General features: G+C 36.6%; 1 protein-coding gene across 1 annotated transcript in view; it reads right to left on the reverse strand.

The window, feature by feature from the left end:
- VPS13B (vacuolar protein sorting 13 homolog B) overlaps positions 1 to 24,744 on the reverse strand; it is a 484,683-nt gene that overhangs the window by 383,898 nt on the left and 76,041 nt on the right. Inside the window, exons 12-16 of the mRNA XM_050892705.1 lie at positions 23,470 to 23,557; positions 17,882 to 18,073; positions 17,106 to 17,275; positions 13,108 to 13,302; positions 11,382 to 11,506 (exon numbers count right to left, since the gene is read on the reverse strand). Of these exons, the coding sequence (XP_050748662.1) occupies positions 11,382 to 11,506; positions 13,108 to 13,302; positions 17,106 to 17,275; positions 17,882 to 18,073; positions 23,470 to 23,557 (770 nt within the window). The remainder of the gene's footprint in view (positions 1 to 11,381; positions 11,507 to 13,107; positions 13,303 to 17,105; positions 17,276 to 17,881; positions 18,074 to 23,469; positions 23,558 to 24,744) is intronic.

Consider the following 24,744-nt stretch of genomic DNA (forward strand, 5'->3'; position numbering starts at 1 on the left):
ATACCAAAATAAATGCAATCATTATCATTTACCTCCTGGTAAATGATAGTTTCCTGGGGCAGAGAGGCAGGGGGAGGGAATCAGCTGGAACTTGGGGATGCTGTAACTAAACAGCCACAGATGAGCAAGACCACCAAAACCACCAGAGCTAACCAGGTAAGTTGCTAGTGGCCATAAACCTCCAAACACCAAAGACCTGTGTTTGTTAAACAAAGCAAGTGTTACATTTTTTTTGTAGCTTTTGTAAATCTGGTATCATTGCTTTGGATACCACAGTGTAATCCAATCTCAGCAGCCATAGGGGTGGAACAGGGCTTGGGGAACTGCCTTCCCACAGAGCAGCCTGCTCTTGGAAACTGAAGTAGGGGTCAGGAAAAATAAAATTATATCTAGAGCATTAAGACGAAGATAGGTGTGGAATGAAATGCTGACAATGGGAACAGAAAGAAAACACTTACATCTAACCCATACACACTAATATACACACCCCTTTTCCCACCCTCCCTTGCAAATTTCTCACATATACCATTTTTGAATACATAGTCTTAACTCACCTCTAAGTACTCCCTTGAAAATTGTGTGAAACAGAAAAAAGTGACCAAATGTAGATAAATTTGCCTAATTCTTTTTCTTGAAGATCATTAACAGCTGCAAAGTTGTTAGAAGAAGGACCACAACTCACTGAAAGAAGCACAAACCTCCCATTTTGTTTCCTCCCTGAAAAGTTCAAAGATCTTCTTGGGAACTAACACAGTTTCAAATTCTCCACTAAAGATTCAAGAGCTGAACACAACCCCAACTTCAAGTAAACGCTAACAACTGATCTAAATAAGAAACTTTGTCCAAAAAGGTAAGTTGGTTAGGATTTGGGGTTTTCTGTGAATTTCTTCTACTAAATACTTTTGCATACTGCTTATTTTGTTTCATAAACAGACAAAATCTTTTGGTGGAAAAAGATGCACTTACAGTGAGAGAAAAAAGGTTGTCTGAAATTCCAGCAAATTTTTAATAGCTAGACCATAAAGGTCAGAGAGGTAAGAAGGTGCATGTCTGCATTAGCTAAAACAAAATAAATATTTGAACTAAAATACTGCACTGAGTGGAGATGCCACAAACAGAAAGTACACAAGACTAAAAGAAACAAAGCCATATTTCTGTATTCACAGGCAACTACTGAATTCTATTAAATCCAGAAAGGTAAATAAAAGCACCTAACTCCACTCTTCCTTGCCTGAAAGTACCCCCAAAGCCAATTCTAGTATCCTTTAAGATAGAAGTGACGGCATCAAAAGGAAGTTGCTGGTAGGGGGAAAGGGTGTTTTGTTTTTCCCATTACCAGAAAAGCCTTTAATATAGCAAAGGATGGATCAAGGGTATCATCAACAGCAAGGACATGAATGGACAAGGTATGCTAGTGATTCACATGTATACACTGCGTAACAGCAAAAAGTATAAAGACTGTTAAAATTATTATATTGTGGCCCCATTAATTAGCAACCTCAAAAGAATTTTAAAGGATATCAGAAGCTATTTAAAGCAAAACATTAAATCTCAGTAAATGCATAATACTTTTTACTTCAAAGACTACAATTATTGTTAAATCTAAATTTAACATTATAAGCACTGACTCTGACATTGGCTTTATACCGTTCTTTACTCAAAAATAATACAAGCTTTGAAGCAGATTCTATGGATATAGTTTTTTTGTGTTCAGTTTTGGTCTATTCACTGAGTCTCATTACATCTATTTCATTACTTAAAAACTCCACAAGCCCTAGTGATTCTTCAAGACCATCAAAATTATCATATACACACATACTAAAGAAAAGATACTGTCAGTAAAACACAACGTCAGAAAAATATTTTCTTGCCGTAATATATGTACATAGCCAAATCCAAGATGTATGCAAAATAAAAGTTAGAGTATAACAAATACACGTACTTCCAGAGCAAGAGACTAAGCCAGTGACAGCATTATAACAATTCCATTTCCATTTTCCCTTCTTTTAAAAATTAATACAAAAACCAGATTCTTAATTCTGTCATTCTGCATGTGTATGCACATTTCTTGACTATCAAACAAACATTCTAATCATGCTTACCAAATATATTTCCTTCTATTCGATTGTTCATTTTGGAATCAGTCATTAAACTCAAAGGAAAAGCTAGTTAAACATCAGCAAAGAAAACTAATTAAAAATTTATTTTAAAACCCTGCAGGCTTTTGTTTAAAAAACATTATGTTATAATGGATAAAAATTCCAATTAATTGAAAAATGAACCCACAATTCTTGTATTAGTGTCTTAACCAACATAATCCTTTCCATTTCTTGCATCAATATCAGAAGCACCTGCAACAGGTATAACTGATTTCCAAACTTGTTCTGATAAACAGATTTTGTTCTCATAGTTTACTGTTTAAGGGCCTCATCCCACATGAGCCTGACCTCAGTTGTTCTCTTGTTCTTCCTTTTTTGTTCAAATTGCCCTCTAACATTCTCATCCAAAACATGTCATACTAAAAAATCTAGTTCAGAAACTGGGAGCCAATGTCCTTTAGAAGATCAAAACCTAATGAAAATCAGACAATGCCTACCAAATATACAGGCCCAATGGAGGTCCAAACATTAGCACATGTTCAATACAGTACCTGTTCCTCAGTATGTACAGCTGACAAATTACTTTCTTTTAAAAGGCATTGCTAAAGAAATAATAATAAAAAAATAAAAAGCTATAGACAACTAGGATAAAAGTGCTTGAGGAAAAATGGTGAGGATGTTTCCTTCTACACAAACAATACACAAACACTTAGGCTAGAACCAAAGACAGATCCTGATCTATGAGGAGGACTATTCCCATAGAAAAGAAAAAGCACATCTGGGTCCCAGAGGGAACAAGCATGAGAAGAATACAGCAAACAAATTATACTGGACACAGAACAGTATGCTTCTCCTACCTGGAGATGAATACAGATGCAGCAAAGCTGCTAATGTATTATGGACAGCTGAACAGGCAAACATGTACATAAGCCTTTATATTTGGTTGATTTGTTGCTCAAAGTGAAGATAAATACAGCTTCTTTTTTAATAAAATGTTTTTAGTCACGATTTATCTTGGTTATTAAATTCAACTGAGTGTCACATTAACACACTTATAAAAATAGGTGCATAATTTAAGACTATAGAGTTTCTGGTACCTCACTCTAGGCGGAAATGACGCCTACCACTTGAAAGTGAAGCTCTACAGCATCAAAGAAGGATATGCTACAGCTTGTCCAGCAACATAACAATGATCCATAAGCATAATGAAGGTAACTATAAAAAGATAAACAAAATCAGCAATGCTGTATAGCTTATTCAATAAGCATATAGCTTATTCAAGAAGCCTTTAAACATACAGCTTTGGTGAAGGACAATTATTTGGTACACAAGGTGAAAATACAATTTCAGAAACATAATTCTATAGGGAACTATACTAGAAGTCTTAATGCATGAGAGAATCTAATTTTTTCTTCAAGTTATTGTATTTAACAACTACAAATTTTTAAAACAGTGCTTTCAATCCTATCAACTCCCATGGTATTTTCTTAAAAAGAAGATGCAAAGAAAAAAGTGAAAGGTAAGAGAGCAACTGCGACGCTAAAGTACACTCCTCCAAAATCCTACATAATAACCAACATTTCAATGGGGCTGGCTAGCAGGATGACACCACAGTTGACCTCCATGCCCTTCAGTTTCAGGGTGCAAGTTTCAAGCAGGTTACGTCCTTATTTGCCAACTAAGGAAGGCCAAGTACAGGCTCCAGTAACAGTCTGTAGCTGCGCATACTGTTTACCTGTTAGCTTGCTCCCTGCCAGTCTCAGGCCACAGCAGCTGGCACTTTCTCAAACAATGCTGAATGGACCAAGCATACCAGAAGCTGTCCCCAGTCTGAAGCCTGACCTTATCCTTCTTAGCTTTAATTCCGCTCCCCCCCCCCCCCCCCCCCTTTGGGGAGTGGAAGGGAAAGCTACAGGTAGGCATGTGGATATGAACTGAGCCACAAGAGGCCACCAGGCCTCAGGGCCACAGATTGGTTTCTGGAATGTTTTAGTTAGTAGTATAGATGCCAGCTCAGAGACTGTATTTCTTTCTGATTCACAGGTACACTTAAGGCGGGGGGGGGGGCACCAAATTGCAGACAAAATTCTGGAGAAATAAAGGACAAACACTGTGTGTGAAGAATTGCCACTGGTGGATCTTTCTGGCCAGAGTTTACATGGGTAAAGCCTCATAACAGAGTATCACTGAAAATCCTAACCAGATATTTTCTACAGATAGTGGTAACACTAAGTAAGAGAAACAGAATTTCCAAATACATCCAATACAAAAGAAATATATACTAGGGATTCAAATTTTCTTTAGTATTTATGCTGCATAACAGCACTTCAGCTTTAAGATAATAAGTTTTTCATACCCTTCACCAGTCTCAAGTAAAGCAAAATGCGGCTTTAACCCTGAAAATCCTATACATTTTGAAACAAATACCATTTGCTTGTTTCTGGTACAAATGCCAGCAAATACTGATGGCAACAGTTACAACAACCAGGATAAAGTACTCACCATGTGCAATCACTTTCCCTGGACAGATATTAGTTAATAGGCTTAATTTACTTTCACTGAAGAGCCTTGACAATTAATTAGTTTAAATAACTACCCTGGAAACACTACAGATGACCACCCTTTACTGTCAACTCTGCTGAATTTCCTCCTCATAGACAATACTAAAAAATACAACTGCTTCCAATTTACATTGATTAAAAGTGCACTTTTAACAGATTTGCTGAACACTGCCTGCCACATCTGCTGAGAAGCAGTAACATTAGATCTGGACTTGATTTAAAAAAAAATTAAGCTAGAGGTTTCCAACTGAAGTTAATTTGTAGTCACACTAATCAAGCTGCAAGTCATGTACTGAGAATGCAAAACCCCTCCTGGACAGAGGATTGTTCTCAGTAACCAACAAGAGCTCCTTCCAGAAGACCGCAGTTGAAAAGTGGCCGAAAATGTTCATGTTGAAACTTGATACATTAGTATCACTGCAGATTAGAAAAAGTTGCACACAAGTTCCTTAAGCATCTTCGCTCTTATACACAAGCATGGCCTACTGTCACTTTTATAATGAAAGATATGTTAAACTGTTGTCAATGAAAAAATCATTCTCCTGTTAAAATTAAGTGTTAAATCACCGTACATTACTGTTCACAATTTGCTATGATATATTGACATACCTACTCCTCAAACACACACAAAGATGCACAGTAAACCAAACTTCTGAAAGTGTCAAATTCGCTACTCAAAGCCATACCAAAAACAGCTACCAATAAATTAAAAAAAAATCTAATTTAGTATTATGTTCTTTGACGAATTTTCTAGGTGATGGCAGAGAAGTACACAATGCTGAAGCAATTCAGAGTACTCCCTAGACTGATTGTTCACATCTGAGGCAATTCTACACAGCTACCTCTGCAGAACCCAAGAGAATGACTGTTTCTGTCTGCATTTGCACAGCCCATATCACTGGCATATCTCAATAGTTCAAACAGGTTTTTACACATGCCAGCTCTAACTCACATTATGCTGATGTGGCTGAAACTCTCTCCTGTCCCATACATTGATGGCATCTGTTCAGGTATGCAATCTCAGATCTTTTCTGTTTCGAAGGATACCCTGAATTTTCATCTGGCAGTTATATCCAATTACTGACATAACTAATAGTCACAACTGAATGCTACAAAATGAGTTTCATGTGTTTTCAACCTGTTTCTGCTTCTGACCCAGGAAACGAGCATGCCCCTCAACTGCCCATGTGAAACACAATCCACACCCAATATAAATTGACATTACACTTGATTTACTGTGACTAGTCAATAAAACAGGCTGCCAAAATCAAGACCCAAGTGTCAATTTATTGGAAAACTTCCTAGATTTATGATCTAATGTTCACAGTCTGTGGATATCTGGCTCTGTTTCCTGCCAACAGGGTCCACTTGCCTCTTACTAGCACAACTGCACTGAACTGCATGACGGCTACATCTCATGACTGAAGCTCACAAATCTACTGTGATTTCTAGTTCTAAGCAGCATTACTCCACTGGACATGCCTTGCTAAGATGTTTCAATCAAAAAAAGTAACAAAAAGACAGATAGTTCACCTGATCCTCCATTATATACTTTTAATCCTCTCTTCAGCGAGCAGCAAATCCTAAAATCTCCTACTGTCATCACAGTAGTACCTTGTTGGTAAAGGCCATGTCACCAGGAGCTAATTTCCTTGCCAAAGAACTTCTTACTGTGCAAGCAGCCAGATCTTCATATACCACACTGCCTGTGGATCAACATGAATTGCTCTCACTCTGGTCAATTCACTGTGATACCATTAAATGCACACAGAATTTTTCAAGATGACCCATAAACCAGACATGAGCAGGTGCACATCCTGACTCATACTGGAGCTTATAATGACCTTACTGGATTGTATGAGGAGTCTAACGATGAATTCTGTCAATAAGAATACAGTTGTAAGGCATACCACTACATGGCTTTAAGAGAGGGATGTTTGCCTTGTCAGGGGATACATGGCGGAAGAAAACAGAAGTAAAGCTGTATAAAAATACAAACACCTTTACAGTAACAAAAGTTTGAGCAGAAACCTAAAAACTAATAACACAAGGTCTTTAGAATCCTCAAGTTTTGCAATGTTAATATTAAAGTTAGAAATTAAAAAAGTTAAACTAAATTATGTGTACAAAGCAAGCATTTGGCAACTACACAGTGACAAAGTCAAAATAAAAGCTAGGAAGTCAGGTAAGAAGACACAAAATGCTGATGTTCACATTGCTGGCAAAGTATGTTTCTCAATATCATTGTATAATAGTTAGCCAAAAGGAGGTTATGACCTAACATGCCAATCTAATGTAAATGTAACAGATTCTAGAGACATAGTAAATATTTACCTTTACAGCTAAACCTGTGTTGAAATATTAAGAACAGCTATATTATATAAATGTTCTTAAGGGTTCATAAAACCAAAGCCTACAGAAAATACACATATATATCTCCCATGTGAGGATCTCTGTATCTAGATTTCCGTATTGATCTTTCAGTACTGTGAGGGCACATACTAATAAAATAATTATGTCAGGACTGTAATCCACAGCTTTCACAAGTGAGAAAAGTGACATCATATCTCTGGGCAGCTGAGGTGCCCAGCATATGATACATGTGACTTCCTTTAACAGCAGAGCAAATTTTAAACTTTTGTCAGCTTTTGTCAGTAATGATTAGCTCTTCAATAAAAACACTGAAGGAAAGAGACACAATGACAACAAACCAAATCTCATGTTGTCAAGAATTCTTCCTCATCAGAAACTGCTTGACTAATATTAGCACACTGCCTATGTTTAAGCTGAAATTTATTTCCTAAGACAGTACTTGCAGAGAACAGCACAAACAAAAGAATCTTTGCAAAAATTATATCCATTTAGTCTCTCAAAGATTTTTTTTTATTTAATAGTAATTATCTAGATCTACTTGCAAGTTTCTATTCCAGATTTTTGTTCTGATAGAGTAACAATTCGAGAACAATCAATTAACTGCTTTGTACTCTCTAATAATTAAAGTGCAGACCATGAAATCCTAGATACTAATTTAGCCAGCAGGTCCTCAACTTGTTCATAAAAGGTTCATTCACACACTCAAACTTAACATGACCAGCTATTAGTCAAGTCTATACTGGTGCTTCCTTGCAGACAGCAAACCAGCAGCTATTGCTCTGGTCTCAAAATGAGAAAGAGGAGACTCATTATCAAGGAAACAGACCCCTTGAAAGTAGACTACTGGACCAAGAAGCCAAATAGAAAGGATTCAGGGATAGATGATGTCATCTCCGTTTATAACCTTATTTCACCAGTGTTTAGAGTTTCAGAAGCTGTCATGGGTGGAGACAGTAAGTAAGAACCTTCCCACAGTCCTGATAAAGGAAAACGAGAGTCTGGAACACTTGTAACAAGAAGGGAATTTAGAGAAGACGGGTCAAGAAAAGAAGAAAAGCAATAAAATGACACACATAACTGGACCAATATCTAGCTCAAAATATACAGATGACACTTCACTATCAATCCAGATATCAGAAAAATAAAGGAAGTCTATTCAGAATCTATATTCTTTAATGTTACTTTAATTTTCTTCAGAAGTACAATGAAGTGGTATTTTATAAGTGATAGAGGGTTATAACATTAAAGCGTCTTACACTAGATTGCCTCATCTGTTACCACAGACATTGTAGCCAAAAAAAAAAGAAATCAGTTAATTCCTCTCAAGATTTCTGTTTGGCAATAAACATTCTTGTCATTCATTCTAGGCTTTTAACCATATTCTGCTAATTCTCAGTTGTTTTTAGACATCCTCCTGAAAGCCTTGAAAGCTGCTTCACAATCTGGCATGCAACACTACATAAAGTAGTTGTAAAATATTGACATTAACATTGTATTTTGCATCTTGTTATGCTTGACAAAAACAAAAGACCAGATGTTTTTACTTTCATATAAAAATAGATTAGCTATACAATTTAAAAGATGTCCAAGACTTAGTTAACCAGTGAGCTTGAGCACATTTCTTTTATAAGAAGAAAGTGTATTAACTGAAATTAAAACAGACATCAATCTAGTAGGTAAATGAAACAGCACTTTTGTAACATTTATGGTTATTTACTGGAATTTACTAGGCTGATGTTGCTGAAATTTTGTCTGTTAAAACATGCTACCAATGTTTATCAACTAGTTTTAAAAAATAAATATTACTACAGTATGTAATACACCGTATACATTTTGAAATTATTATATTGAAACTAGAAAAGAAAGCTATTCTACTGATTTATGTCAGAAATAAAGTCGAGATTTTCACTGCTAACTCAAAACATACTACCTGAGGGATTCCATAACAGTTCATAAAATGTCTTTGTTTTTAAAAGGTATGGTCTGTGGTATATATTTTCTGCGAAGAAATAGAAGAACACATGTAGCATCAGATGTGTGTACTTTAAGAAACTCTGGAATGTGAAGTCTAAAAATCCAAATAAAGCAGGTGGTATAATTTGGGGGGGGACGACTGAATTTAAGTTTAATGACATTACCAGGTTATCCTAGCAGACTAATTCTCACTCACTGCATGACTTCAATGAAGCTCTCAGTCCTCATGCTGATTTCGATTTAGTTCAAGTGCTATTTGATGCGTTTCATCTGGAGTTTTATTCACTTCAAACTACACTTCATTTAACCGGGCTGCTGCTGTACTCATTTGTTTTTCTACTTTATTACCCACAAATTGGTGTTGCTTAGTTTAGATAAATTGTTGGAATAAGTTAATTTTATATAATTATTTCACACTGTTAATAAATAAATAAGCCTTAGAAAGATATCATATCACAGAAAAAAGTGAGAAAGCTATTAAAATTATTTTAAAATACACCAGACCACAATAAGTGTTGGTCTTACAAGATCTACTAATAAATGCTGATAGATGATTTGCTGTTTTAAGGCAGGACCATTCCCCTGCCTCCACTCCCCAAAACTACTGCTCATTTTCATTTTTCTATGTTATTAGTCTACCATACTCTATTTTCCAGCTGGGCATGCATTGTAATACAATGTATTTTTAAGAGAGAGAGAAAGAAAGTGAGCAAGACAGAAAGCATGACAGAGAAGCAGAGAATGCACGAGAGAGAGACCATGCACACATGAGACAGAGCGTGATGGCAAGCGTGCAATGGTGCATGCGGAAAAGCATGAGAAACCAAGCATGAGCAAGCAAGAGATTGAGCGCAGCGAGCACAAGCACACACAAAAGAGAGCACAAGTGTACTCATGAGAAAGCACTAGCATTCGAATACCATGAACTTGTCAGACGACAGATTTTTCCAACTATTTTTCATCTCTAAAATAATTTTTTTTATTTTGCACAACTAACCATGGATTTTTTTAATGTAGTAAATAAATTTAAGTTTACCATTAAACACTAATTTATTTCTACAGTTTACTAACAAGGATCAATAACCAGAGCTTAGTGTTAAATGTCAGGTCAAGTCAGGAAAGGCTATCAATCCTACCACAGTACTGAAGTACTCCGATTAGTGCTGATTATGGGTTATCCTGGTAACATTTATTTTTTTTTTTAGCAAAACGCTGCAACAGAACAGCAATTCATTTGAAGCGGTTAGTACTTTTGTAAACTATTGATCGAAAATATGAGAAAGTCAATTAGGCTGCTACCACCTGGTGGTGTGCTGATTATGCTAAAACCCTCTTATATTTAACATGGTATCACAACTTGTGAGAGAAAAACTAGTGTATTCTTTATGTAGCACTAAGAGCAACCATAGTCTTTTTTTTTTTTAATAATCCATTAAACTTTAACAAACAAATGAATGTTACAAATTAGCTATATAACACAGAATGTTTGAAGCCAAAGTATTTAACACATTAACCTGTTTTCCTGTTATCTTGTCATTTTATGTAAGATTCTTTGTATGGATTTAGTCATAAAGTACTATTACAGACAGCTACTACTCAAAATGAGGGATAAAGAAAACTAATGTCCTGTCCCAAGTATTGCCAAAACACATTTTCTTGAAAATAGTTTTTATAAATACAATTTATTAATAAAAACTATTACACACTGACATTTCTGATCACAATATTTAACCTGTAGAGCTAAATTTAAATACTGAATTTCCATAGCATTAAATTTTTTTTTATATAGCTCATTTCATAATAAAGCACAGAATTGTTTTCAGAACAAAAGTGTTTGCATTTAAAATCTGAACTACTAAAAACAGCTTAATATCTGATCACAATGTTAAAACACTTCCAACTGCAGTGAGTAACAGAAATAAAAGTCTAGTAGAGACTATCTTTTTGTGGGGTTGGGGTGTTTTGGGTTCCCCCCCCCCCATTTGTTGCTTTTTAGTTGGTTGAGTTTAAAACAGAAAGAGCTGACCTGTTCAGTTAAACACATCAAGCTTGCCATCAGTGTATAACTTCAGCTTTTGTATCCACTCAAGGAAGAATGGAAACTGGTTCACAGAATTCTACAAGGTCTAGAAGAAAGCCATTTATTACAGGGCTCACGTAGTCTGTTCTCTCAACCAAACAAGTGTCTAAAATGTTTATTAACAGCTATCCTTACAGAGAAATCTATTAATGATAACAGACTTAGTAGTAGAATATGATAGAAGAGAGAGAAGTTTAGGGATATATATGGAACTTGGCATTTTTAAATCATTCATTAGAAACGCAAAGTAGTTAAGTACATTACTTAAATACACTGTACATGCTTAATGCTCACCAATATTTGGGAAGCTTGATCAGCTTGCCATAAGCAGCAGTATTGAATGAGGGGACAACTGGAACAGGGAAGCAGTACAATCCTTTACTGTCCAAAGAAGTCAGTGCTGCTTGAAAACCAAATATCTGAAACAAATTAAGTTGGTCAAAGGGTATACTATCACACGATTAGATCACTTCTAAGTTACTTTTATAACATAACATACACATTTTTACATATAGTCAATAAATATGAAATAAATCGTGTATTATTTTTAGATAATCCCTTTCCCCCCAAACAAACATAACTAGAAAAATCTACCTAAAATAACATCCCAACAGGAATACATATAAAAATATTTTCTTTGCTCAAAAAAATAAGTGTTAACTACACTCTGCTGAATTTAAAAAAAATTTTGAATTATAATTTGTCAACTAAAATACATTATTCTATATCCTTTAAATTTGCAGATTGCACATTGCCTTTCATATAAAATAAACAAACTCACTTTTTGTAATAACAACATTGGCCTAACAAAGTGGTATTGAAGGAAATGAGAAGCTTCCCTTCAAAGCTTCTTTTCTTACTAAGAGCATCTAAAGAAAGGTTCATCACAACTATTCTTCATGATTTTTCCCTGTTCAATATGGAAAACAAATGGTTGTAGAGTTGACTTTTTAACATGCTGTACCACCATTCACATAAGAACAGAACACTTCAGCCTATATTAAAGCTAGCAAATAAACCCTATAAAACTCAAAATTGAAGTCCACATTTTGCAAACACTGATCAAACAGTTGCTAAAAACTTTTTGAATAGTTGAAAAACATAGATGACTTGCAATATTGCCATTCCAATCACTTTAAAAGTGACAGAAGGTAAACATGTCACTCAGAAAACTGAAAGTTTGCCATGCAGTTCTGGGACAGAGTTTGTTTTATGCAGATAGTAAGAATTTCATTGTTTAAATCTCTATTAAGATATCGGCACGGAATTGAAAGGATAACTGAAAAATTTAGCAAAATTAACAGTACTAGTAGTAAATATTTACATTTTAGTAGCATCCAAAAGGTTTCAAACTGCCTGAGCACATCCTAAAATGATGGAAGGCCTGTTTTAAAACTTCTCTTGAGATTTAGTAGAATGAAAAAGTGAAAATCTCAGCAGATGGTAACTAGTCTCAAAGCAATTTTTCAGTAGCTTCTTAAACTTCCCCCAAACTCACAATAAGAAATCCTCTCACATAATGGATCTTTAACTGAGAACTTTCTGAGGTTTTTCCTCTTACAATGAAAAAAAATGAAATTGTTTGGCAACAGTTTTTGATTGCACACCTTCACTATCATGCCGCTGCTCTATCAATACTACTAGAAGTGATGGTGTTTCCTCATAACATCCCATCAAGTTTCTAAGTGTAATTCACTGTGATCTACATATTCTATGAGTGTCATCCTAGAAGACGGGAAAGGTTTCTTTCCAAGTTATTTTAACTCAATCTTGCCACAAAGACCTTGGGGCTTCAGTCTGTGTAGTTTCCTCATGTGAAGTTCTCTGTTCATATTACAAAACGTTTGGCTCAGGTCAGAAGCAGCAATCTCAACGACATTCCGTGAAATGTGTTTACGCCCTTTTAGATGAGCTGAAAACTTTCTCCCAAGAAATCCGCTAACACTTAGGATTATCTATACTTATATTAACTTTTTCTCAGCATACTGCAATAAGAAACAGATCTCAAGCCTTCTTTTACCTTCAGATAGCAGTGTGAATAACAGTAATGAAGCAGGTTGTCGGATGGCTGGCCGAGGCTGCTGACTGTGTGCACCAGTTGCTCAGCATACATCGGCACTGAGTGCTCCAAGTTAACCTTATCCACCAAAATTCGGATGGAAGGTAAAGGCCGCAGGGGCTGGAAGCTTGCGGCATTTAACAGTCCACTTAAGTTCTAAGGGAGAGGGGAAAAAACCCATGCAATTATTATACTACAGACGTATTATCTACCATATTTACATATTCTCAACTTCACACACACAAGCAAGTCTACATGTAATAAACTGTTGACAGATACCATAGCCTTATGATCATTATAATATGAATCCTCAAATCTTTTCAAAATAATTTCTTCAAAGTTTAAAATTTATGTATAAACTTTTTATCCAGAACTGTCTTGGGTGTAGGTGTCCAGGTGCTGGCAGCAGGGTGGCTGCAGGAGTGGCCTCTGTGAGGGGAGACCATGGGCTGCCCCATGCCAGGAACAGCTGGTTCCAGCTGGTTCCAGCCAGTGCTGCAACAGCCCCACTGCAGGACACAGCTGAGCCCATCCACCAAGCTGATGGCGCCTCTGTGGAAATATATTTAAGAAAGGGCAAAACCGCCACACAGGCTAAGAGGACTCAGAGAAAAAAGTGAGAAACAGCAATATGAACAGCAATGTCAGAGAAGGAGAGGGAGGAGGTGGTGCTCCAGGCACCGGAGCAGAGATTCCCCTGCAGCTTGTGGAAGGGACCACACCCAAAGCAGACATCCACACTGCAGCCCATGGAGGACCCCACACTGAAGCAAGTGGAGATGCCCTGAAGGACACTGCAGCCTTGTGGAGAGCCCACACTGGAGCAGATTTTTCCTCAAGGACTGCAGCCTGTGGGAAGGACTCACACTGCAGCAGGGGAAAAGTGTGAGGAAGAGGAGTGGCAGAGATCAACTGTTACGGACTGACTGCAACCCCCCATTCCCCATCCCGCTGCGTTGCAGGGTGGGAGGTAGAAGACTCACAGAATGAAGGAGTGAAGTTGAGCCTGGGAAAAAGGAGGGATGGGGGAAAGGTGTTATTTTGATTCTTGTCTTTGTTTCTCACTATCCAAATCTATTTTAATTGGCAATAAATTAAATTAATTGTCCCCAAGTCGAGTCTGTTTTGCTCGTAATGGTAATTGGTAAGTGATCTCCCCCTCTTTATCATCTCTACCCATCCCATGCTCTCCCCCCGTCCTGTTGAGGAGGGGGAGAGAGAGAGCAGCTGGGTGAGCATCTGGCAGCTGGCAAGGTCAACCCACTACAAGAATATGCAAAGTCAAAATATTTTGTTCTATAAAATATTTGTTTACATTTTTTACTCCAAAGCACTATCACCATAAACTCATGCTGATCTAACCTTTACAATATCATATATTATTACGTATTCACAGTCATGCAAGACATCTCAGCAAAAGAAGATGCCATTCCAAAAAAAATAAACACCGCAATTTTACACATCCAACTGTATTTTTCATAGTATCCATTAACATGAAGTACTGTATCCAGTACAAGACAGACATGGACATACCAGAATAAGTTTGTTGGAGGGCTACCAAAGTGGTTAGGGGGTTGGAGCACATGAGCTCTCTTTTGGGAGAGACTGAGACAACTGGAGTCATTCAGCCTGGTGAAGGCCAAAGGGAGATCTTACTGCTGTCTACAGCTACCTACTGGGAGGGTACAGAGAAGAGGGAGCCAGACTCGTCAAAGGTGTACCATGAGGGGACGAGTGGCAACAGACACAAGCTGAAACACAGGCAACTCCAAGCAGCTCTACAGGAAAGCTTTTTGTGAGATCTCTATCCTTGGAGCTAATTCAGCACTTGACTGGACAATCCCTGGAGCAACCTGCTCTACTTGGGCTTGCTTTGAGCAGGATGTTGGACTCCTGGAGATCATCGCCACAGATTTCTTCCAATCCAAATTACTCTATGAATCTAAAAATTTTATTAAACTTGTATCAAAATAGGACAATAAGTTGATGTATGTATGACTTTCAATCTAAAATTCAAAATTACTATTATTTTAAAATAGGCTTCGCTTCACTCAAAAAATGTAAATTGAAACTCCAAGTAAAAAAAAAAATAAATAACCAAAAAGTTCACTTGAATTCAACTTGTTTGCCTCAAACATACAATAAATATGGGGCTGTTCTCCCATTATAAAAATACCATTTGCCCATGCCCATAAGGTGAAAAGCACCACAATTCATTGGGCTATTCCGGGCTGAAAGGAAATAATGCTTCCCACTAGGCACCTGGCAACATCCCATTTTCTAATATTAGAAGCCTCTGAATGTATCCTAATACATCAAGAGATAACAGATTTGTCACCAGTTCACTCACGCCAGCCAGCTTAACTGAAAAGACAAGCAGTCTAAATTTAAGAAGAAGATACACACTCCTTAAGCACACTCACTGAATAAATGGCACATGCTTGAAATTTTATATATGTTGCAGCCTAGAGACTAGAGATCCAAGTGAAGCATTAATGTGTATGTTGTGTGTATTTCACTTCACCAATGACAATGGTTATACAAGCACACTATAAGAAATGCCATAAACTAAGACTTTCTGTCCTCTTGCGCATACACATACAACCTTAAATCACAAACATGCTGTAAATAAGCACATTCTATAAGAAAATACAGCACAAGTTAGACAGCGCTCCCCTAGTCAGCAGGTATCTATTACATTATCAAGATAATTTAATGTCATTGTGCCTTCCATAATGTAATTCTACTCAAATCCACCTCTGGGAGAAAAAAACAAAACCAAACAAAAAACCCAACACCACGCAACTTTTTCAAATGGTTTTCACCTTTCTTACATATAAATGCTTCACAAATACTAATTAAGGTTACTTTCACAACACCTTCAGAATATACAACTTCATCTCCATTTTAGACAAGAAATTATCATTGAAAAGAAAGGCTGATACAAAAATAATTCACTAGTTCTGGAAGTCCATTTGAATGCCAGTTTATGAATGTGTAGTATAGCAAAGTACTTCACAAATAAAAGCCTAAGTCCCATTGCTTTAATTGGAACCACAGATACTGAGAATTTCTGCAAAACACATCCCACTAAAAAAGATCATCCTCAAGTACAAGGAACATATACTTACTGTCCACTTGTGAGAAATGCATTGGAAGTGTTAAATATCAGATAAAAATTCCTAGAAATTGAACTCAATCAAGAATCGATTTTTTTTCCCTCCTCTTCCCGTCCCTTCCCTTACCCATAAAATACCTTCCAGCCTCTGCCACAAGAGGTAAACCTACTGCAAGTCTTCACTACAAAACACTGATTCATCCCTACAGTACCCCAGCTTTGTGCACTGAAGAAGGAGTCCTATAGGAATAAAACCACTACAGGATTCTTTAGCTGGAGTTATACTACATGTATCCAGAAGATAAAACAAATTAAGATGGTTAGGAAATTTCATTTCTGGCTCTCTGAGCTAGTCACTCAGCAGTTAAATGCTCAGTAACAGCCAAAGTCCTGCTGGCATCCTGGCTGGAACTAGTACACACAGAGCTGGCTGTTAACATCTATGAAGTCTCTACTGAGCCTACGTATTCAAAGATTTCAGACTTGACCAAGTTTGGGAAGACCTGCATGGCAAAATGACAACAGGTACTCTTCTGATCGGAAGTTTCCATAAAAAACTTCAAGTCAGAGCTACTTCTTTTTCACCTGCTTGATGCTTTAAAAATCTTTTTTCTTCCAAATTCTTTTGTCCTACCGCTATATGACACCTTCAGTTTACAAGTCTAGCTAGTCACTGCACACACCACTCCTCTTAAGTATCTGAAGGTAAGGCTCATGGGCTCCAAACTGATTTGGAACTCAGCAATACATCCAGCACATGGAATAACAGCCCAGTGAGAAAATTTATATGAAATAGCACATGCTGATATAAAGAACTGAATAAATATCTGTGTGTACATACCTTCTCACCCATGATTATGGGCATCAAGTGGTCTAGTAAATTGAATTCTGCCACAGGGATTATAATTGTACACTTAAGAACAGTGAACGTCGTAAGTCGAGTGGGAATGTATTCCTCCAATGATGCTACTTCTTCTGAGCTTGGCATAGTTCTATTTCCATCCATAATATCTACAATAAATTAAGATTACATGTGTTTGACTAAAATATATAAAATATCTCCTACAGTTGCTGTTTCAGAAATGGTTAGGGACTAGCAAAAAATGGAAAGCTTTCCCCCCCTTTCCTAGTTAATAATTTTATTCCACACTGGTTCTACCTAAGGCTAAATGCAATCGTAACTGGATTTTCCTTACTTTGAAATCTGTATAGCTCTTTCTCAGAAACTCATCTTAGTTTACCATAGCTTGTTTCCATGCATTTTTATCCTGTATAACTATTATTTCAAACTAATAAATACATACCAACAGGGATACTTCCTTCTCTAAGACTCCAAAACTAAGCTAGAGTTGTCAATGAAATAAGCCCTCCTTACTCAACAAGAGGCTTGTGATTGAAACAAATGGCCTCCAAAGTGTCTGAAATTATCTCAGAGGTATATCCAACACTGATGGGGATATTGCGATTAATTTCATCTTTATTTTAAATTTTGCTCTTTGGACTCATAAAATCCGGTGACAGATTTGGAGTTTAACTATTTGGAAGTTGCACCTTCAAGAGCACTGAATTTGGTCTGGTTTAATTCTGTATATTTGCATATATGCAACAGGAGCAAACCTGGCTTAGTTCTGCTGTATGGCTCATATTCATGTTCCAGAGCACAAACTATCATTTTCATTATCCGGTGTACCGCACTGCTGTCCAGTCGAAGATTCAGTGGGCCCACAATGAGGCATTTTGTAGACATCTCCTTAACATTTCCAAAATCTTCACTCTTTACTGAAGAAAGGTCTTGCTGATTCCCAGAAACTACAAGAAGTTTTACAAATAACAACAAATTACATGAAACAATTGGACATAACAAAATTTATCAGCTACTTTTGTTTCAAATCCTGTGATCACAGACTTATAAATATACAGAAAATATAAAAATGCAAATTAAACACATAAATATACCATGACTGGTTTAACATGTTTAAAGAAACATTATTCCTGTTTAATCCAGAGCAAACAGGGCAAGATTCTGCCTTACCTCCAAGCACAGCACAACTTAGGAACCTTTCCGTTAACTCTGTATCTCTCAAGCTTGGGACTCTCTGAAGGTGTCCAAACTTCTGTGGCACCTTAACGCCAGGTGCCAATGACAGCCATGCTGCTCAAAACTTTCTACAGTTTATCACAAAGATATCCATCCCAAACAGTCAAGGAAAAGGTGTGCTGTGAAGAAACTACAGATACGGGCCCTTGAAATGCTAGCTGCTGCTACACGGGCTAGAACAGTGATGAGAATCATACTCACTTGTATTGTCATAAACCAGACTGACAACTGAAGATAAACCCTTCCTTCCATTCACCAATGAGGTAAAGCATGGGCAGCGAGAATGAAAGCTTCCGTAATCATTATGTCTCAGACCATTTTTAGAAGAACCGCCACAGACATAAAAGGGTGGTTTAGTCTCTGTATCCAAAAGATCTAACCTTTGTGCTGAGAATGGCAACTAATGTACCAATTATAGTTATCGTCTTTCTGATATAGATGTAGGGTAATGAGGTAGACCAAAATCACACATTCACTGTATACAGGCTACTCATCAGCTATCAAACAGCATGACTATATTTCTCTAAACATACTTCATAGAAATTCTTAAGTTAAATTATGCAAATTTCAGAAGCGTAAGTTTTCCTGTTACATATGACTCGTAAAAAAATACCCTCACCCGTCTAACATATTTAGTTTGCAGAATTTCACTCAGGTTTTTTTTCCTAATAAATCATCCCTTTGACAGTGTCTTCATTGCTTTAACGCAAGCACTAAACATTAAATGTCTTGCTAACCATTACACAAATGAACAGTCTGACAAAATAAGCATGAAGATCACATGGATTCTGAGACAACTTAACCTACAAGAATGAAAAAGTTTTGAGATAAAATTGTAGGATGACAGTTGAATTCATTCAGTGAATCTGGATAGCGCATACTCCTTAGATAGCACAGTCCTCCATAATCCACCTGGTCAAAGCTGTGACAGATAGGAAAGCCAGGAAATGCACAGCCATTGCCATCAATTTCACCATGGTTTCCACAATTTATCACATCTGCAATTGCAGAGCTGTCCATTTGATATGTTCTCCTTGTACTCATGATCAAGTCACACCATAGAAACCAAAGGCTGTGTAAGCAATGGACTGACTTGTTCCATGATGATCCTTCTCAACAGCAGTATTTTTCAAGTGATTTCCAAGCTCTTATCCAATGTGGATCTTGTACACCTACTCAGTGCAAGACAGATTCCACCCCTTCCTCTCTTCACCCATATGCCTGGATGCAAATCAACTTACTTCCTTGCATAAATCTAATAACCTCCTGCCTTTCTGTTACAGTAACAAACCAAACACACCTGTAGAGAACTATGACGCAAAACCACAGGAAAATCTGACAATTCCAAATTCTCATTATACCATCTTCCTCACTGACACAGTCTGTCCACACTAACATAAGTGGCAAGACAAGCTCAGCTTGTCAGACTGGGCAGTGGGAGCTGCAGCTGCTGCAGACAGTTGACCTACCCACTTTGTCAAAGAGATGTAGGATCTGTCAACTTCTAAGTAGCTGAGGCTTTGTGGTTAAGCAGCCTGGCATGGTGCACTTCACAACTTCAAGGCAAATCTTACTTTTAAACCAACTGGAAGAAAGCAGGTTTTATTTCTGGTTGCCCAAGAGGAACCTAGTCGTCTTTTACCCTCCAGGGGAACATTCTTTTCCCTCCCTCCTTTACTGTACTCATTCAAAACAGTCTTTTTAATGGGGCAAGTGAGCTTGGGGGAAAAGGAAGAAAGGATAGGGTTTTTTTCCCTTATGTTTAAATCATACTGTATAAAATGTTCTTGCTTCTAAGCACTGGTGAGGAGAAAGGTCCTTGAATAAACAAAGACTATGCAGAATTTGACGCAGAGCTGGCCTAATGTTCTGCAGGCCTTTACAGGCCTATACACTCAATTAACTTTGTCCCTAAAAGCCCAACAGAAGTTGATGGTGAGAGCATTTATAGCCTCTGCTTCCCTTGGTGTTTTGTTTACCATTTCTGAGAAGAAAAATAAAAGAAAGAAAAAAGGACAGAAAGATACTGCCTTATAAAGCCTATTCAAATCTTCAGATGGAACTGAAGTTACAACCTTTTTAATAAATCCTGAAAGAGACTTTTTTTTTTTTTAAAAGCCAGCATACAGCCTGCTGTCAGGGTATGCTTTATTTAATATGCAGTTAACATGCATTTTTGTCCTCCCAATTCTACACAGCATCCAGTTCAGATGAACACTATCAAGAAGCGTAAAAAACCATAACTTCACATAAAAAATATCAAGGCCAAAAGCCTTTAGAAGTAATAACAGCCTACCTTTTCAAAAGTAAAAAACCAGGCTCACTTGTATGTATTATATATATGAATAATATACCAAAGTGACAGAATTTATACAAACCACTTTCTGGAATAGTTCCTTTTAATTCTAACTAAGTACAAAGAGAGTGTGATAGAAAACCTATTGGTTCTACAGAAGTAGGTGATCACAGATTACTTTTTAAACTTCACAGATGCATAAAGGAAAATAATTTCTGATCACTAAGTATTCAACTCTCCATAAACCATATGTCTAGTTCGAACTGACAAAAAAAATCTTAAAATCAGAGTGCTGCATTTTAAACTTGCTACCAAAATAGATAGGTGCACATTATAAACAAAACATAACTTCAAAAGTACACCCCGTTAGGTCTGTAGGTCATGCAAATCAGTGATCAGGGAACTGATAGGCTACACAATGTTTCAGGGAAATCATCATTTTGTATTGAAATACAAAGCAAAAAATAGAAAAATAAAGTTGGAAGGGAAGGACAAGCAGAATTTCAAAAGAAGACTACTGTGCATAACTATCTATCTTGCTTTCATTCAAAATACTACAAGTGATTAATGCACTTCTATAAGTGACAGATGAAACTCCTGAGGTTAATGTTATCCAGAAGGCACTTGTGGTTTAATCAGTAATCGTATGCTTCAGGAAAGGTTAAAGGTGCAAAGAATGTGTCAAACCAAAATTGCCTTGACAGATAAAAATCTTACAATCACAGTAACTGCCTCCTATAACTTAAGTTGAGTTAGGTTTTTTTTAGGGGAAGGTAGTGTGCACTGATTGTAACTAAAAACAGAGTGAATGTCAAAAAAAGAAATAGTAAAATGTAAACTTTTACATAAATGCTTTCATATAAACACCACATTAAAAATGTAGCAAGATTTATATTGTTTTCAAAATCTTGAGGTATTTATACCTTCATTTTAAAGAAATAATTTACACCCTTTTGTTCACGTTCTATTTAATAATTACATATTTGACTTGCAATATGGAAAAATTATCTAGAAAATAACTAGCAGAAAGTGTCACATTTGCTTTTCTGAGGAACAAAACTATTTGAAAATTTAAGGCTTTAAGTTCTTGATTCTAGAGCTATAACAACCATTTAAACCATTAATTTAAAAATTAATTACTCCATTTTTTATGTAATCAGGTAGCTGAAATTAGAGGAGTAATATTGAAATAAAAGCACACAGCAAGGCTTGATAGGAAACCAAGCTACATTTTGTGAGGTGTTTTCCTGGTGACTGACGCAGGAAATAAAAGCCAAGGCCCTGAGAAAGCAAACTGAAAGAAACAGAAGAGAAGCTGAGGAGGGGAAAAGGTAGTCAGAAAATACCAGTAGCCTGGCCTTGAGGAAAAGAAAGTGTTTCCGAGTTCAACAATTTCCGAAAAGGGTTAGTTACAGTCAGAAAAAGATATGTCATTACATTCCTTGTGCATTCAGAGAAACAAGACAAAATACTCCACAAAACCAATTTTTCCTCATAATCAAATAGTCTGTGCATGTTCAAATTTCTATACCAAAATTCAAAAAGGAGGTAAGGCTTACCCTAGGTCTTCAACTTCTCTATGTAAAAGTTCTGCATGCAATTAAACAGTTATTTCTTTATTAAAACCAGAAGTAGACTGCAGTAGACTTAATGTACATTTGCTCAGCTTCACATCATGCTCACTGTACAGAGAGGAAAGCCTCAGGGCCAGGAAAGAACTGTGAAATTACCTAGTGTATCCCTCTACTAGCAAAGGCAATAGCATCATTTATTTCTTATAAGCTTTGCACGATCCATCCTCTAACCAAACTGGAAGTTTTTCTTTCCTACTCCTTTTATACTTCATGTTCAACAAGTCCAAAAACCAAAAACATTAGGAGTTGAGACTTCTCTTACATAGCGACAACAACGCACAAAAAACCCCAGATGAGTTGGACTAGGTAGCAAGGACAGATAAAGGTTCAGTCACAAAATAGCAAGAAGTTCCCAACAGATGTCCAAAGAAATAGTGTTCATGATAACAAATACACAGGTGGGGAAGAAAGCATTATTTAAGCAATAAAACTGCAGAGCAGCAGTTGTAGGTGACAATCTTCTCAGGGGTGGGGGGAAATCACATTGCAATTCATGATAAGAATATCTGTATAAAAATATATACAATAACTCCTTTGTCCTGGCTTTTGGTGACACTCACAAAAGTAGATATACTTACTGCATTGAATCCACTGTATTGTCTCAGATTTACGAGAGAATTGACAGGAATCTCAGAAATTACTTAGAATTAGCTAATATCTACGTGTGCATGGTCTAGGCTAATATTTGCTCACAAAATTGTTCAGGTATGTATATTTAAAGATTAAGTCTCTCCACTATCTCTCATCCTTGCATTTTTCTTCATAGGAAAAAATGACAGTCCTTTTCATCTTCTGCACCAAGCAGATGATCAACTTCATTCTTCAACCAGGGTTTCTCGAAAGATTTTTTCTTTCCCAAAGTCAATAATGACAACAACTTTAAAGAAAAGACATCATACTTTATGAACTTCATCACTGCTACAAAAGAATTATTTTCAGTTTAGCAACTGACTATAAAAGATACCATTGTGATTACTTATGCAGGGGGGAAAAAAAAAAGGAAGAACACCAACAATCAACAGCTAATCTCAAACACATCAATAAAGATGAAACCGTTTTAACGATGTACCTGATGGTAAATCTAAGGTAAGTTAGAGGACAGCTGGTCAAGGACCATCTGGGCATAAAAAGTCTTTGTTTCTATTATTTAACAGGGTAAACAAAGGAAAAAAGGTACCTTTGCCACTGGTGCTTTCCATTGTGTACAAGTAATCCATGTAGAAAGCCCCAAACCTCTGCATTCCAGCTATCTCTGTGTACGTCTCCTACCAACAAAGCAAAGCAAACAAAGAAAACGTTGTATAAGGAAAGAATCTTGAGATTACCAACTGATAGGTTGGTATGAGAGAGATATATTCATGTTTGGATTTGTGCATCAATACACGGAAAGACTTATCAAAACAAAGGACAGAGGTTATCCCAAAGAATTCACCTTTCTGATAGGTAATGTAACTTCTATTTGAGGCCACACAAAGGCACATCCATAATTCCAGTGGACATGCTGACCAATTCATCAGTAACATCTAGTTAATTAGTACCTTTAATGGAGTAAATATTCTTCACTTGACCTCTTGCATCCAACAGATCTGCCTAATTAAATACATTGAAAACTGAAGCTCATTCATTCTGGCTTTCTTATTTAAGGAATATTGTGGTTTTAGCTTTAAACAGTAGGTAACTTATTAAAACTTTATGCCACCATTGGGATTTATAAATAATTATAGATAATATAATCCATTATTATACAGCAAGTTTAAAAAACTTGCCAAAAATAGGCAAATCATAAAAGCATCAAAGACAGGCCAAGAAAAGAGTAAAGCTTAAAACTAAAACACTATGGGAAATGTTTGAATATGTACAAGTACTTGTGATTTCACTAATTAATTTCTTTTTTTATGGGATTCTTCAGGATTACACTTCATCAGTAGTACTAAAAATGCGAAAACAGTAAAATTTAAATTTAAAAGAAATTAGATATATTCAAAATTGTAAATGGTTTACCCGTACAATAACACAGAGCACAGAACTCCACCTATGAACACACCTGGAAGGCACCACCTTGGCCATCGCATCCAGTCTTTAATAATTGCAAACAATCAGCGAATGAAGTTTTACTGCACAATTTACAACAACAGAGACTCATTGGTGACTGAAAATTTGTCTCTAACAAAGGCAGAATTAGCAAGACCTCCTCTAAGTAGACAAATACAGCACACAGACAATAAAATTAACATCGCCCAAGATCTGGTTTCCAAGACAGCGCTTTTTAGTTTGAAGACCATGAACTACGTACTGTTTGGGTTTAAAGAAGTATGTGCTGGCAAAGCTTGACCTTTTGCCAGCATTCCCTCATATCTCTGTTTTCCTCTGCAGGTGTTCTGTAGTTAGTGCTTTTGGAAACTATGGCATTAATTCAGATTTTGGGGCAGGAGGGGAGTTTGAGGTTTCTTTT

This window comes from Gymnogyps californianus, chromosome 2, assembly GCF_018139145.2.
Source record: "Gymnogyps californianus isolate 813 chromosome 2, ASM1813914v2, whole genome shotgun sequence".
Classification (NCBI taxonomy): domain Eukaryota; kingdom Metazoa; phylum Chordata; class Aves; order Accipitriformes; family Cathartidae; genus Gymnogyps; species Gymnogyps californianus.